Raw genomic sequence first — 17368 nt, 5'->3', positions numbered from 1 at the left:
AATGGTCATATAGAAAATTACATTTCAATTATAGTACATTAATTCTTACAGTGATTTATGTCTCAATTAGTGTAAAATATTATTTGTATTGAAACAATTAAATCATGTATGTGCTGGCTGCGAATCTTCCATATATTCCTATAAAAGTATGCATTTACTCCAATGCAGCTATTTGGATATAAATGATTTTTACAATTAATTCTCAATAAAATTTTAATACAAATCTGCATTTCATTTTCCCATCGAAAGCACTATCATACCATTACGATATTTCAAAGGAATGGATTAATCAATTAGTAAAAATATTTTTTAAAGATCATTTCTACATAATTTAAAAGTCACACCCACTACACTTAGATGTTTTAAACTACACAATGGATGTAGTTTTTAGCGATAGGGAGAGTAATTCAAGTGGAAGGTTTATATGTTAATACATGTACACACAAGCAAAGTCAGGATGGGCAGCAAGTTACAGCCAGCTACTTTCATATAAATAAAATCAGTATTTATTACATAAACATTTATTTGAGCATAATATGACAGGTATACTATTATATTTAAAACTACTACTAAAAACATTGATTACAGCAGAAAAATTATATAAAATATTTATGTACTACATGTACATAATTATAGATAAAGGCATGTGCCAAAATTAAAAACATTTCACAACAAAGATAATACTGATAATGAACATAATAATTAAGGTCAGGTAAAAATACCTTTATCTAGGAGATTCTTTGTGTAAAAAAAATATAATGATAAGATTAACCGTCACCATACAGGTTGTAAATTGTCCCTATAGTATGACTCTTATATTAAAAGTAAAAATACTCATTCTATGACTGAACAGTTATAAAAGATAGTCACATACTGATATGTGTTGTATTTCCTAAAGCTGTATACGTAATATAAAAACGTGGTCATTTTTCCTGTTGTGGTGATGACTGATACGGAAATTATAACGTATTTTAATTATACATAAAAAAATTGAGATTGTTTAAGCCGGTTACTTTATAGGTTTCATGACCCACATAACTAAGTTGTGAGAATGGAAGATTTTTTTTTCTCAGTCAGTTCATACACTATTACAGAAAATAGAAACATATTACAATGAGTAAAACATTGAGATAACAATAAGCGGCCTTATAACTAAGCAATCTCGTCTGAAACAGGAATAATTTGCAATATCTTTATTAGATATTGAAAGACATAGTTTTCACATTAATTCCACATGTTATAAACTCAAATGTGCTATAGGAATATAATACTTAAAAATTAAAGAAATAGCTCATTTACAAAGGTTTTACTGTACCCATGTGTCTTCCAAATACTTCACAAAATATAGTTCTCATATTTTCTTCTATAGCAAACCATAATTCCTTTTATGATCATTTATACCAGCATATCAGTGGATCACACAAGTGGAAGACAAAGTAATTTTAACAAAAAATATTTCTTTCACAGTAAAAGCTAAAATATTAGCAGTCATTCATATACTACTACAGTTAACAATAATATCCCTGGAGAATTCACACAGCACCATCCAGTCCCAAGCTAAGCAGAGCTTGTGTTATGGGTACTAGATAACTGATATTAATCAAGTAAATACATAATATACATATGAAATACCCAGTCCAATAAAAACAATCATATTCATTAATGTTTGAATAGGATATGCAGAATTAGTTGTACTATATTATTATAATTAGTCCATGAGGGCCTTGGTACTGTGTGAAAATAAAATGTAAAATTTTATTTATGAGATCTTTCAATATGATATGAGCTATTGTATAACATAGACTTGCATACAATATTATAATACTACATTTAATATATTAAATTACTAAAACATTGACACCATATGTATCATACATGTATATTTATACATTTATTTTAATTGGTCCAAAACAGTCTTCTTATGAACTTCAATAGATTTTGAATTCCATGAAATAGCACCTAATGGTAAATTTGTAAAGGTTCCAAAATGTAATAAAATGTTGAATTCTCTCATTTCAGGTGCTTTAAAACATTGACAATATAATAGATCAATATGAAAACCTCAATCATTAAAATCTCAACTTAAAATTTAAAACATTAAATTGTATATTCCAAAACTTGCAATTATTCAGTTAATGCAGTTTATTATTGAACATTGGATATATGAGCATACAAGTTTATTGTGTTTCTGTTCAATTTTGTGCCTGATTAATCACAACCTACATACATACATATTACAATTACAAGTAAAGAATATAATTATAATTAATAGTATTTTGTACTAAACTAATAAGATATGCATATGATATTCAAATGAATATTATTAAACTCTCTATGCTGTTTTCAGATTATATGAACAATATACCAATACATGTTAAATTTGTTGATTCATTTAAGATGAAATATGTGTATTAATTACTACTTTCATAATTGGATTTATTTACAGGAAGCACTCAATTACCAGAAAATGTGATTTAAATTCTTTGTTTTCAATCACCTTTTTCTGTCAAGCATTCAATAAAAACAAGTTGGTATGTAAATTTTAAAAAAATATAGCTTCTAATTTTAAAGTATTTCCTTTTTTTCATAGTTCACCCAAAAAACAGGACAATAAAAACTTTAAACAGGCGTCATTCCCATCATGTTATAATTGCCTTGTTTCTGGCAAATGATGGGATAGCAAGTAGCAAAGTAGTACATACCCATGCCTGCTAATATTAGTGTAATAATTACAGCAACTATGCCCCATGCAGAAATACCTAGGCCTCTTCTTGTGGCACTTTGTCCAGGCAATCCAGAAGATGTTCCAGCTAGTGTTTTTGGTCCTGTTCCGACATTATTATTGGACTTAGCCCCGCCATAGTCTCTGACACTTTTGAGAGCAGTGCATGGTGAAAAAAATTGATTTAATACTGAAATATACAAGTAATTTAATTAATTAGGGTATGGCTGGTTGTACTGTATATTTTTTGTGATAAAGTACTTGTAAAACAGTTACATTAAGATAATTAAAAATCCTTGATATTTTATTTCAATTCAGAAATAAATGGTTAATAGTAGAATATAAAAAAAATAGAATGATTGTGTTTACTTATTTTATACTAATTTAATATCTATGTGATTTATTTATTAAAACATATACTTACGAAAAACAAGAAAAGTTACTCGTATTAACAAACGCATCGTCGTGGCTTTCTGCGTAAAAATATTGGTGAATTTGCGAGCCGAAAATAACAATCAACAATTTTTTTTTTCAATTATATAAATTGACTTAAACTACACTAAAAAATAAGGAACAATCTATGTATCTTATAGCTTGGAAAAATATTTTGAACTGAATTTTAATAATCCATATTACTATAAAAATTAAACTATTCGGTAAAAATTAAAATATTTTAGTCAAAATCAGAAACTGATCTCAAATATATAGTATAGTCACAGATCATAGAAACTGATAATATCATAAATTACATAGATAAGATTAGAAATCTGTGTGGTGTCAAAATTGTTTTTGTTGGCCACTCTACGCAATTGAGAATCTTTATTTTTTAGTATGGCAAACAAACCTTCTGTTTCCTGTTAATATAATATGATGGCGTGTACTTCCGGCGAGTGCGTTGTCAAATGTCAAAAAGCAATACCGGCAATGGCAAAAATGCGATTTTGTTTAATATTTTTACTTCACATTGTTATAACATGCAATAGTGCCAATGTTGATACAATATCAAGTGATATAAGAATAAAAAATGTAGACCGAACGATAGATATCGCGTCACAACTCGTAAAAGTTACATCGAAAATAACCCTGGAGAACAGTGGTAAATCGCCGGCAAAGAGCTTTTTGCTCGCTGTAGAAGCTTCAGCACAGAGTAAAATTGCACATGTTGGAGCTAAAGACACCAACGGTAAAGATCTTCGTGTTACAGAAACTACTGTAAAAGGGCAAAGCAATGTTAAGTTTTGGCGTGTTGAACTGAAAGAAGCTATCAATGCAGGGTCGACAACTACTATCAGTGCAGAATCTGTGTTCACGGGAGCTCTACAGCCATACCCTACTGCAATTGGACAGCAAGAAGATCAATTGGTCAAATACAATGGAAACTTGTATATCTACTCACCTTATCAAGTTGTCTCACAGAAGACAAATGTAATTCTAAATACAAAGAACTTAGAGTCATTCACGAAGGTGAAACCATACTCACAGCAAGACGGCGCTGTTCTTTATGGTCCATATACAAATACAGAACCATTCACTGAGAAAGAATTAAGTGTTCATTACAAGAATAACTCCCCATTCTTGACTGTAACTAGAGTTGAGAGACTCATTGAGGTTTCTCACTGGGGCAATATAGCCATAGAAGAGGTGATTGAAGTTGAACACACTGGAGCTAAGCTCAAAGGACCTTTCTCTCGGTATGATTACCAACAAGACCATCACAGTGGTCCGGCAAGTGTCCGTTCCTACAAAACAGTACTACCTGCCTCTGCGTCTGATGTGTACTATAGAGACACAAATGGAAACATTTCCACTTCTAACATGAAAGTGAAAAAGGACTCTGTTGAGTTGGATCTCAGGCCTAGGTACCCTCTTTTTGGTGGGTGGAGAACTCATTACACTCTTGGTTACAATGTGCCAAGCTATGAGTATTTATACCACTCGGGCAATGAATATTTGCTGAAGATGAGGGTAGTAGATCACATATTTGATGATATGCAAGTTAATGAATTAGTCACAAAGATTATTTTACCAGAAGGTTCTACAAGTATAAAACTTAATGTTCCATATCCAGTGACCAGATTGCCTGACAGTCTCCACTACACTTACTTGGACACTAAAGGGCGGCCAGTCATAACATTCACTAAAACCAATATTGTGGAAAACCATATCCAGGACTTCCAACTGCGCTATACATTCCCTCGCCTGCTGATGTTGCAGGAGCCACTACTTGTTGTTGGTTTCCTTTACACTTTATTCTTATGTGTTATTATTTATGTAAGATTAGATTTCTCTATTCACAAGTCTGAACATCAGCATAAAGATTAATTTTTATAATATATTGCACTGTATGAATGTTATCATTTCACATTTATGTGTTGCAAATGATGGTGTGTAGAAATAAAATTCTTTTATAACAATATTTTGTTCTTTTTTAATCTCATTTATATTTTGACAAACCATAAATTTTATTTCTATCAAGAGTATGGGCATAATATATTCCTTGAGTTTATGTTTCATGCTAAGTGCATGCAACATAAACTCTCTTTTGCACAGAATAAGTAATAATAGTACTACCAGTGGCACTCAATGAGGAAATAGCCATTATTATTGCTAAAAGTTGCATATAGATGGCGTGATTGGTATCGATGGAATTCTTCATAGTTTTGCAAACGTTTTAAAAAACAAAACTGTGTTTTCAAAATAGTTTAATCCATTTTTAAAAAATATATATACATGTTAAAATGAAATAATGCGTTTAGAAAAGTAATTTTCATATATTTACTCATTTTGTTATTTTCCAGTACTTAATTACACTTTAATCAGTGCTAATACGGGGCTCAATGTTTTCAAAATGCTTTCATAGATGGCATTGTTGTTATTTGTATCGGCCTAATTAAATGTCTTTTTTATATTTTCCAATAATAAGCACTTAATATATTATTATTGTAAATTAAACATATAAAAAAAGTTTAAGTAAATTAAAAATAGCCGAACAAGCAAATAATACTATTTCCAATAATACTTATGTATGAAGTGTTGTCATATTAAAAATAAATACATGTATTATCGATTTTTTTTAATAATCGATAACAGGATTTTATTACAGCGCATTATTCGATGATGCTTTTAATGAGTCGTTGTGAACAGTAAATTTTCATTATTTTGTATTAAGTATAGCAGTATTCCGTTTCAAAGAACGGAATATAGTAGTACATTATTAGTGTCGTTGGTTATTTACATTTGTACTGAAAAATCGATTACATAATAATTTAAAATATCGAGTACGAATCGTAGCTGTCTTCGAATACTGGCAACTGGTAAGATTAAAATAGTTTTAAAAAAAAGAGAGAAATCGACCCTAACTCGAATACCATAAAGTTTATTTTCCTTTCTCATTAATATCATAGCAGTTTGTTTTTAACTTGCGTATGACTCTGTGGTATGATGTTTAACGTGTATTGTTATTGTACGGTGCATACATTTCAAAAATTATATTTTAATGTAGGTACAAACATTTCTTTCATACATTTCATACATGTCAAAAATTATCTTTTAATGTAGGTACATACATTTCTTTCATACATTTCATACATGTCAAAAATATCTTTTAATGTAGGTACATACATTTATTTCATACATTTCAAAAATGAACTTTTTATGTAGGTACATACATTGTTTTCATACATCTCATACATTTCAAAAATTATATTTTAATGTACATACATTTCTTTCATACATTTCATACATTTCAAAAATGAACTTTTTATGTAGGTACATACATTTCTTTCATACATCTCATACATTTCAAAAATTATATTTTAATGTAGGTACATACATTACTTTCATACATTTCAAAAATTATATTTTAATGTAGGTACATACATTTCTTTCATACATTTCATACATGTCAAAAATTATCTTTTAATGTAGGTACATACATTTCTTTCATACATTTCATACATTTCAAAAATGAACTTTTTATGTAGGTACATACATTGTTTTCATACATCTCATACATTTCAAAAATTATATTTTAATGTAGGTACATACATTTCTTTCATACATTTCATACATTTCAAAAGTGAACTTTTTATGTAGGTACATACATTTCTTTCATACATTTCATACATGTCAAAAATTATCTTTTAATGTAGGTCCTTACATTTCATACATTTCAAAAATTTCATACAATACATTTCTTTCATACATTTCAAAAATTATCTTTTAATGTAGGTGCATACATTTCACACATTTCAAAAATTTCATACAATACGTTTCTTTCATACATTTCAAAAAGTATTTTTTAATGTAGGTACATAACACCCCATGTCAGACCCCTTATATTTGGAAGAAACTTAAAAATAATGCCAAAAATATTAGATGAATATATTTTTAATACGAATATTGTTTTATTTTTGTTCATCAACTTTATCCCTCACTAACAATACTAGTAGTAGTACATAACCTGGTTTATACCGCTAAAGATATTGAAAGATATACGAGTAATTCAGAATGTTATCAAGTTCAAAATAAGCACACATTACTTGCTTAGATAACAGAGTAATATTACTAGTAATAAAAACATTTGTAATACCCATATGTATACTACGTATGTATAGTAAGTACTTACGCTGCGGCGCCGTGAGACTCGTCTAAGTACTTCATCTACTCATCTACGCGCGGTAACCGCGCCGACCGACCAATAGGATAGCGCCTCTCGTGTCCAGAAAGTTCGCGACTAACGGACGATATAGTAGTAAGGCAATGAGTGTCCCAGTGATATCATTATAATATTTTCTCGTTAAATTTTATTGTAATATACACAATTTCGCACTAAATAACGTGTTACCCCGTTACACATTTCTAATAATGAAAAACCTAGACCGACCCTGTTCACTTAATCTTACAAGATCTGACTTTAAAAATTACGATATCCCCATATAGCCTTTCATTTCCCCTTTCAATATTTTTTCGCATTAAAAAGTAGCCTTTCTCAGGGTCTACATTATCTGTCTACCAAATTTCAATTAAATCAGTTCAGTAGTTTTGGCGTGAAAGCGAGACAAACAGACAGACTGAGTTACTTTAGCATTTATAATATTTGTAAGAATATCGCTATTAAAAATAGGGGTTGGTGAAAGACGGGTGAAAATTTAGGCGTGTATGTATTTTCAATGTAACATTATAAATAAATAAAAAATTGTCCATAATACAAAAAAAATATTTTTTCGGGGTAGGCCACCCCTATGACTTAGGGGTATAATAAATAGATAACAACCCTACCTCAGACCTGGGAAGTATACATATCAAATTTCATCAAAATGTGGGAGAAATATGGCAACTAACACTGTGATACAAAATTTATATATAAGATATAGCGGAATTCTCATTAGGTAAAAGAGGGGTACATCGTAGAATACATGAGGTATATACTAGTAAATTAATTGTAGCTAAAATCAGTCTCATACATATAACGATTGAAATAAAAAATCGTATAGCCCGATTTTGATACGTACGAGTATAAACGTATCAAAATCAGGCTATACGTATAGCGCAGACGCGTTACAACATATCAAAAAAATAGGCATGGAATGTAAAATAAACCATAACACAATAGGTATATACATTGGCACATAAGCCATATCTGCAGAGTGTCGGCTAACGATATTATACCTACACATTTACATTGAATCTTGAATCGTCCCTAATGAGGTACACGATACAGTTACCTACATATCTATTATATACATATCTTTGCAAAACAGATGTCATGTAGACTGAATTCACTGCCATCTATTTTCATGCTTTGTTACTAAGCACCCACTAGTAATCCGAACTGCTTCAGATCTAGCGACATCTAGCGGCTACGGTGGCGAAATAAAATAGCCCGAAGAATAGCCCGAGTTAGGAAGGAACCATTTTCTTGTATGGGATGGGGTATCTGTATGTAATATTATGTTATCTGTGGTACTACTATGTAATATTATCTTATCTGTGGTACTACATAGCTGTAAGTTATAATTTAAAGGTATAAAAAAAAAGAATTATAGTTTTCGAAATATGTATTAATGACAAATATTTAAAAATATTCTTTAATTTCAACCATGCCTTCATGTAAATTTATTACTATGTACAAAATATTTGAGCATTACATGGATTATTACAAATTAACTTAGTCCACTTTTCTTTTAAAAATTGGAAAAGTATAAAATGCCAATAAGAACAACTATAAAACAATTTAGTTGTATCACTAATTTTATTGCCTAGCTAGTTAGCAAGAAGTAACTGTAAATAGTTCCATGAGTGTGACAGTCTGATAAACAAATAAAATTGCTACATGCAATATGACAAATTTCAGTACAATAACTTACTGATTATAAGAAATTTCTGATAGTTAACAATATAAAAAAAGAGAGGTTGAGGTTATTAGAATGACATTTGGCAATAATATCAAACTACTGATTTATGTAACTGAATCATTGATAGGTAAGTTCTGAATTAGATAACTGTAAATGAATTATACCATTAACTGAAAAGTGTGTGGATAGAAAATAAAATAATAAATATTTATTATTTTATTTATCTTAATTGCTCACCTCAGTATACCTGTAGGTATTTTTTATCTAAGTTATATTTACTTGTCCTTTGTTAATATTATATTAAGAAATGATAGACACAATGGTGGTGGTCATTTTGGTGATTTATTGTAGCATTGCATAATAATTGTGACTCAAACTGGGTGCTGCTGAATAAATAAGTTTTAATTTTGTCAGAATTGGTATTATGACATATAGAAGTAGGATTTATATATATATAATGCATCTAAGTAATTATATATTCACATTAAGAATTTGCTATTATAAAACCTTTTGTAACAGGACAATACAAAGGAGTGTACATCTAATAGACATCTATTACATTTACAATTTGTTTAAAGTTAATATAAATAACAATGTATATATCTAAATTTAACATCCAATTGTTGAGGTAATTACAAAAAAAACTAATGTAGAGAGGAAGTTCGATGAAAAATAGGATAATATCAGACTCCATGTTCGGCAAGCTTTGTTCGCAGTACGACCGGAGCGCTGGTGCAAGGGAGGATGGCCAGGTCGGTCACGACGGCCGTCACCAGGCTCGGGGGTGTTACGTCGTAGAGTAGGTTTAAGGGCGTTAGGTTCGGATTCGACCGCCAATCCTTTAATGGGGAGTTTTCATCCGATTTGTCGATCAATTCGTCAGGGTCACCTGTTGGAAAGAATAAAAAAAATAAATAAAGGAAACAAAAAATGTATAATGGATAGTACACATACTGTATCAATTAAGATATTTTATTTTACTCCTTTGCAATTATTTTATATTTGCCAGAAAGTGACCTAATCACTAATAGTTAAAATTAATTTGTCCGTTTAGTTTTTATTAAAATGAAAAGTATAATACAATAGGGAGATAAGAATTATATAAGACATTATTTAATCCTTTCAAATTAAAGATAACATTAATGTTAGTACATTATCACTCAAGTTATTAAAAAAAATATATAGTTCTCTCACAGTCTATTAGTCTACTCAGTTATTAATTAGTTTAACGGCAACAATAAATGAAGCAGAGATATCTAAGCAGACGATTTTTTATAAAGTCTGTCATGGTCGGTTTCCCAGAACGATCCTAGTGGACCCAAAGGGGTCCTGGGTAGATTCAATGAATTCTACGCGTGACAAAAAAAAGGGTGAGTGAGGTGAGGGTTCACAATTCGTAAATCTGCGAAAATGTATCTGCTTTCGATAGTGAAGAATTAACATGTTGACTTCACCTATCAATGTAGGCAGATAACACGAGTATTACTTGTAAAAATTGCTTTCATACATTTTTGACATCCCACTCACAGCGCGATCAATTCTAACTTTTTTTCCAAATATAATAATTTGTGGTTGGAATTCAACCACTACCCAAATTTCCATACATCTAATCTTTACATTTTTGTCGAGTTTTATAAACATGATAGAAATATAGTTACAGGGAGTCCATCGGAACCAGCTAAATATTGAACGTAGACCATAGAGGTTACTTTCAAAATTTAGCTGATTCGTATGAGAAATAAAATCTAGAAACACATCTCTGGTAGACGTTTGAGGATAGTTCTATCAATCTCTGGCATAGACTAACCGATCTCGTTGTAGACGAACGCGTCGGTCTGCACGCGGTCGGAGAACTTGTGCGTCTCGGCGGCGACCAGTACGGGCACGTTGGCGGCGCGCGCCAGCAGCGCCACCTGCGCCGTGCCGGCCGCGCCCAGCACCGACCCGTTCACCAGCAGCGACCCCGCGCCGACCACCACCTTGTCTATCTGCATACCCACATCGATGGAGTTGATAACAACTACTGCCCGCCCAGTGTCAAATATTATATTGTGATTTGGAGAATTTTCATCGGCTGGCAGTAGATGTTTCATATGTCTAAATTTAGTGGGCTGTAAAGCTGACTTAGTTTGAATTTCTACTCGTATAAATACTTTCATGTTGCTCGATCGAAACTGAGCGAACTTCGAACTGACATTAAGTATCTAAGCATAAAGACGTATAATAATATGTTACAAAAAGAAGAAAATACGAAAGAAAGAAAAAGTATTCATTCAAAGCTTTTATAATACAAAATAAAATATACAAATAATAAAGAATAAAAAAAAATCAACAAATTATATGGTTGCAGTAAATTTAAAAGATTGATTAACACAAGGTACAATGGAGAGTGAATGAATAGTCAGTCATCCGCATCCCCTAGGGAGGTGAAGGTCATCAGGACAAACCCCTTTGCCCGGCTTCGACTCCGGGAGCAACAACCTCCGTGTCGCTGGGTTGAAGCCTCTTAGGGCGAGTATAAAATTAAAATAACTTAACTTGAAAAGTAGTTACGTTAATTAATTTTAATGTAATTAATAACAGTGGAGTGTATACCTTCTTGATGACGTGGCTGACGGCGGTGATGTCGAGGTAGGTGCAGGGCAGGCCGGCGGCGCACAGTCGCTGCAGCAGGCCGCGCGCGGAGCGCTGCAGGCGCGAGCCCACCACCACCACGTGGAACCGCACGCGCGCCGCCCACGCCTCCACCAGGATGCGCTCCACCAGCGACGAGCTGCGACACACCACCACGTTTGTACTTCTATATCATTCACACATAAACCGCACTAATGTTTGTTATTGAAGAATAAAGAAGACTTCGGTGTGTGAAGTGTGAAAGAATAAAGAAGTGGCATACTAGCAGACACCCAGCTGATAAAAACAAACTTCAATAAAGCAGCCTCAGAACTGCACTAGCGTATTATGATCTGGCAGGAGAACCGAACCATGCCAGCCGCCCACGCCTTCACCAGGATGGGTAAAGAAGTCATTATGCAGCTTTTTATTTAAAACACATATATCGGGGGAATAGGATTGTTATAATTAGGGGCTAGTCAGTCTGTTAAAAAATTATATGACTATTCAAAAGTAAATTAAGTTTATTAAAGATTATTTCTATTTCCTTATACTTGGTGAATATTTTACGATGGGTTAAACGCCCTGACACACCCAGTGCAAAGATTATTTTAATGCGAAAGAAAACCTTATTACATGAAATTAAATACATGTTTATCAGGATACAATAAAGCATCAAATGTAATTAAATATGTACATACCACCCGTATGTTAGTATATTGTCGCCTTCACTTATTTTTTCTCGCACCGCCAAACTTATCGCCTCACCCGCTTTGTCTATTTGCTCTTTTACATAATTGTCTATTAGATCTAGCAGAATTTTCTTCGCCTATAAATAAAAAATATGAACATTATACTGTGTTACAACTTTCCAGAAACCACAATTTCAAATAATATTAAAGTTGTAGAAGAAATATTATTATATTATTGTTTTTATAACACAGAGATATGAGAGCGTTCTGGTCTAGTGCAATGTTTCCCCATCTTTGTTGTGCCATGTCCCACATTAGCCTTTCTAAAATTCTTCCCTCCCTCTACCACGTCTTTGTCACAGCTAGACACATTTGTGAAAACTCCCTAGTGGGACGTTACATATTTTGTAATTTAAAAAAATTTATTATTATGTAAATAACTTTCAGTTTTATGTATTATATTAAATTTTAAAATATATGTATAAGGACGTCACAACAGGACCTCGTGATTTATGAATAGTCCCTTAGATGAGGATAAATAAATATACAACTGTATTCTACTGCATTGGTTTAAATATTCTGTAATGTATATTACTTGTGTATACTACATATATGTGTGTATTAAGATATAAATAAAAATTCTTATCTATCCACAACTATGTATGCACTAGAAAAGAGTATTGTACACCTATTACCTATTAACTTACATCATGTTCATTAATATTATTTTCCAACTGTGTGAGGTTGTGTCTGAAGTATTTGATGGCATTAGTCTGCGAGGCGGACGGCTGTCGCATCGACCACAAATAGTCGAGACTTGCCGATAAATGAGACTCCAGTCCTCGCGCGAACTCCGTCTTCGCTGGTAAAGTATAGTCTGTCACCATCTGTACAGTAATAACATACAAAGTGTAATGGAGCCTGTGAAAGAATCTAAACCCTAGTGGCAGTCCATCAAATTCTCAATATTTTTAGTTTTTAGAATACATATAGAGTGTTACTTTTAGCACTAACTAACTAACTTTATTCAATACTTTTACTCCCGTACTTACTTCACTACTTTTACTTTCAATAATGTTCAGGTCATGCAAAGAGAAACATAGATAGAAACTGATATGAAAATTTAATAATATTAAAAAAAGGTTCCATACAATTTATATTAATAACTGACCTTTTTCAGTGCATCAAGTAGTGCTATACACCGGGCGTTGGAACCGGCCACCACGCGCGAAGCAAGCTGCACACCCAGTTTCACTATGGCAGGATGCAGACTGGAGATATTAAACTTTTTAAACAAAGCATCATGGAAAGCAGAGACAAATGTGAGTTTTATTTTTCCCATTAGGACAGGATTCTTATATTATTAACATATAGAAATCTAGAATTTGGTATTTAACACAATAAATATATTGTAAAGTGGAACACGGATAAAAGTACATTTGAAATATCTTGTAAAAAGTTTGTTTTGTTTGTAATACTTTATTGTACAATAATATTATAAATAAAAGGACACAATTGACTTAGAAAAAAAAGTTTTTTTCAATACTTACTTGGAGTTAATAGCTATATTTTTTAATGATTCCTTATCATGTTCAGTGGACAAGTGTTGGAACCAGTTTATTCTTTGTGTATATTGAGGTTTCGATTTTGTCTTGTCTGATAACTTTGTCTTGGGCTTATCCTGTAAAAAAAAACTAATTTAAAAAAGTGAGCCCATTCCAAATTTAAACTATCTGGCCCAATTTTTTTTAATTGTTTAGGCTCAGAATGTAACACATACATTATATTATTTTCAGTAAACAAACCTCAACATTTCCTTTATCACAAGTACAAACTATTACAATATAATTGTTTTCTGATAATAAACTAAGTGCAAGTTTCTTTAAAGCATAGGAAAACTACTTAAATAGCTCTAATAATAAGAAAATATAGTTATATCTGTGATGATTTATGGATGCTCCTACATACCTCTTTAACTTTAACTACTTCTTTATCGATTTTTACAGGTTTAGAACTAACATCTTTCTGTTTGACCACATTAGCAGCTTGCTTTGCTGCTCTTTGAGCTTCTTGCTTTGCTCGCCGCTCTGCCTTTAATTCTGCTTTACTTTTTGTTGGCTCTTCTTGCTACAGATTAAATTTGAAAAATTTACATAAAAGTAATAATAAAACATTGGTATCTCTGTGAAACATCTAATATTGGCATACTGCATTTATTTATATATTCAAGCATTACAATAGTGTTATATCAAATAATAGAAATATTAAATCAAAGTGCTTACTCTTTTAGGTTCTAAATTGATTGCCTGAACTTTAGCAGTAACACCTTGTACCTCTTTTGCAACATTTAAAATATCTTTCAATGTTTCTACTACATCTTTCATTGTCATATCATTATTTGGGAGATTATCACCTTTCAAAGAATGCTTAATTTCAAGTTCTTTTTCTTTACTTACAACTTCAACCCCGTCTGATGCCAGCCCTTTCTTTTTAGCTTGTTTCATTGCCTTTTTCGCTGCCCTTTCAGCAATTACTTTTTCTTTACTTTTTTCATTACTAATATCTCCTTTATCTATAATTTCTTTATGTACGCTAACTACATTTGTTGAAGTATTACTATCTACTAAATGATCTACCTCATCTTCACCTTTAATTACAGTATTTGTTAACTTAGATGATTTTTCTATGCTAGCATTTTTTATTTCATCAGTACCTTGCTTAGGAACATCTTTTTTAACTGTACCTTTTACAGGCTTTGTTCCTATACCTTCAGTTTGTACTGTATCACCTTTTTTAGCCTTTAACTTGGATCGTTTTTTGGCTTCTCTGGCAGCTAATACTTCTTCTCTAGATTTAGATGGTTCCTTTGAAGACATTGTTAAATTTTCTATACGGCTGCCCAATTCAATACTCTCTTTCAATTCATTGCCTATTTGATCAATCACAGATAAAGGGTTTCTATCAACTACTATTGGCAAAATGTCATTTGTATGTTCTTTAACTTCTATTTCTTTATTCTGTTGATAGTTGTCACAAGCGCGAGCAGCTTGTAATCTCTTCCTTCTTATTCTTCTTTTTTGAGATGTTGTAAGTTGCTCTATTGCTGAATATATTTCACTATCTAGCTGTTAAGAAAAGAAAAAATATATTAAGAATAAGTTTTTATAGAACACAATAATTATAAACCAAGAGAGAATTATGGATATTTATGTCTCTGTCTTCCCTGTAAAGGACCTAGGTTGTAGATAGTTAGATTTGAATTATGTTAAGTATATTGCAAGATACTTCAGTTTCATATGAGATTGTCAACTTCTTTACAATATAAGCATTATCTATAACTGTTATCTCTCATAATAGAAAATTATCTTTAAGCAAGAGTAATATAAATTTATAATTACATAATTCATATCAGATGTAAAACACTTATATCTTAACTTTGAATACTAATACTTTTCAAGGTATTTATTTAAAGTAACAAGATGGTATTGGGAAACATAAGCCAATATTGGAAAATATCTTCCAATGTTTGAAATTGCAGAAATAATAATCATCAATTCCACAACTCAGTTAAATATCTACAACTGTGGGTAGCACCCTATGTCATGGTAAAATACCCCAAGCCCACGGAGTCTGATGGTTTAAGAGGCAGACACAGAAGAAATCTAACATTTACTATGTTATTAGCTAAAGCCCCCCAACTATGTACTTGTATATTGGCACTATCAGTATGGTCAGAACAGCAACAGTTTATGCTCAGTAAATTTTAAGTGAAGGGTAGTGATACATTAGTGTAAATTATGCCACATATTTCTAAACTAGCTGCACCCGCAACTTCATTCAAATGGAATTTAACTTAATTATTCTAAAATAAAAGTAGTTTAAAAGTTCCGATTTTGACGAAACTTTTATTGGCAGGTAGCTTAATATTACTTTTAATTTTAATTTACTTTTAATATTACTCTATTCAGAGTCTATATTGTTTGTACATATTATTAATTCCTAGATACCTGTTGTTAAATATAGACATATTAAATTAAATTGATGATTTAAAAAAATCACACTAGACCACTATAAAATTTAAAAATATTTACTTTAGATATACAAAAAAATGTATAAAAAGCCTTTGATAAACTGAAAAAAAAATGTATAACAAATCTATATTTTTATGGAAGTCCCTTATCAGATAGGCAGAAAGAGTTAAAATAATAAAAAGTAAATAAAGTGGTTTACTTTATCTTTAATATCTATAGAACCAGTAATCTGTATTTTAAATTTAATTTCAATTAGATTTATTGACATTTGTCTATGGTTAGTTTCCTTTCACATAATAGGAGAGTAATATATTATGAGTATAGCTGTACCAACACTAGAAGCTCATAGTCAATCTCTCTCAAGTAAAAATTAGGCCCACTAAATTAATATAAAAATAATAATCTTGTTTAACAAATTGTGAAGGCTAGTCAAGGTACGATAGCCTATAATAATCTGCTCTAAATATAGGTATTTGATGTTTCATGTGTTCAACTTGTTCTTAGCAGCCTCTAAGACAAGAAATTATTATATATGTATACTTTAATCCGATAAAGACATGTTGCATCATTCTGTTTATAACCTCAAAATCTGCCAGGTGTCACTAATAAATTAGTAAATAAGACCAATACCTTAGAAACAACCATAGCTGCTAATCCTTGGAAAGCTATGAAATAGACAGCATATGGGAATTATATTAGTAGTTTCATTTATAAATGTGTGTAAATATAATATACTTACTATAATAGTTTTAATTTTCTAGTTATTACTTTCACAATACCTCAAGTAAAGAGTGTAATATACGTACTATATATAGAATAAATTTGGTAAATAAATAATAATACTATTGACAAAATAATTAAAGTATAATAAGTTCCGTCGTAATCGAATTAAATTTATTTTAAATTCTTCTAATTGAAAGTAGTTTAACGAAATGACATTTGTGACAGGAAAAC

At 31.1% G+C, this 17368-nt stretch overlaps 2 protein-coding genes across 3 annotated transcripts; one reads left to right on the top strand and one right to left on the bottom strand.

Annotated features, from left to right (window-relative positions):
* Positions 1-3588: 3588 nt before the first annotated feature.
* Positions 3589-5138, top strand: LOC131851841 (dolichyl-diphosphooligosaccharide--protein glycosyltransferase subunit 1). Its single transcript, XM_059202405.1, has one exon. The coding sequence runs from the start codon at positions 3590-3592 to the stop codon at positions 5042-5044; it is 1455 nt and encodes a 484-aa protein (XP_059058388.1). The 5' UTR covers position 3589; the 3' UTR covers positions 5045-5138.
* A 3650-nt stretch (positions 5139-8788) lies between these two features.
* Positions 8789-17104, bottom strand: LOC131851800 (translation initiation factor eIF-2B subunit delta). Of its 2 annotated transcripts, none has more exons than XM_059202354.1 (10): positions 17045-17104; positions 14840-15508; positions 14352-14510; positions 13934-14064; positions 13555-13654; positions 13091-13270; positions 12393-12520; positions 11674-11851; positions 10886-11066; positions 8789-9967 (listed from the first exon to the last, which is right to left on the bottom strand). In XM_059202354.1, the coding sequence occupies exons 1-10, from the start codon at positions 17057-17059 to the stop codon at positions 9762-9764; spliced, it is 1947 nt and encodes a 648-aa protein (XP_059058337.1). In that variant the 5' UTR covers positions 17060-17104; the 3' UTR covers positions 8789-9761. The 2 variants fall into 2 exon arrangements, with proteins under 2 accessions (XP_059058337.1, XP_059058336.1); XM_059202353.1 differs by having other exon boundaries at positions 8791-9967; positions 14666-15508; positions 17045-17103.
* Between the last annotated feature and the right edge of the window lie 264 nt (positions 17105-17368).

This window comes from Achroia grisella, unplaced genomic scaffold (genome assembly GCF_030625045.1).
Source record: "Achroia grisella isolate CSIRO2021 unplaced genomic scaffold, CSIRO_AGI_Agris_v1 utg808, whole genome shotgun sequence".
NCBI lineage: Eukaryota > Metazoa > Arthropoda > Insecta > Lepidoptera > Pyralidae > Achroia > Achroia grisella.
The sequence above is the reverse complement of the archived record's forward strand: the minus strand, read 5'-3'. Positions and strand labels throughout refer to the sequence as shown.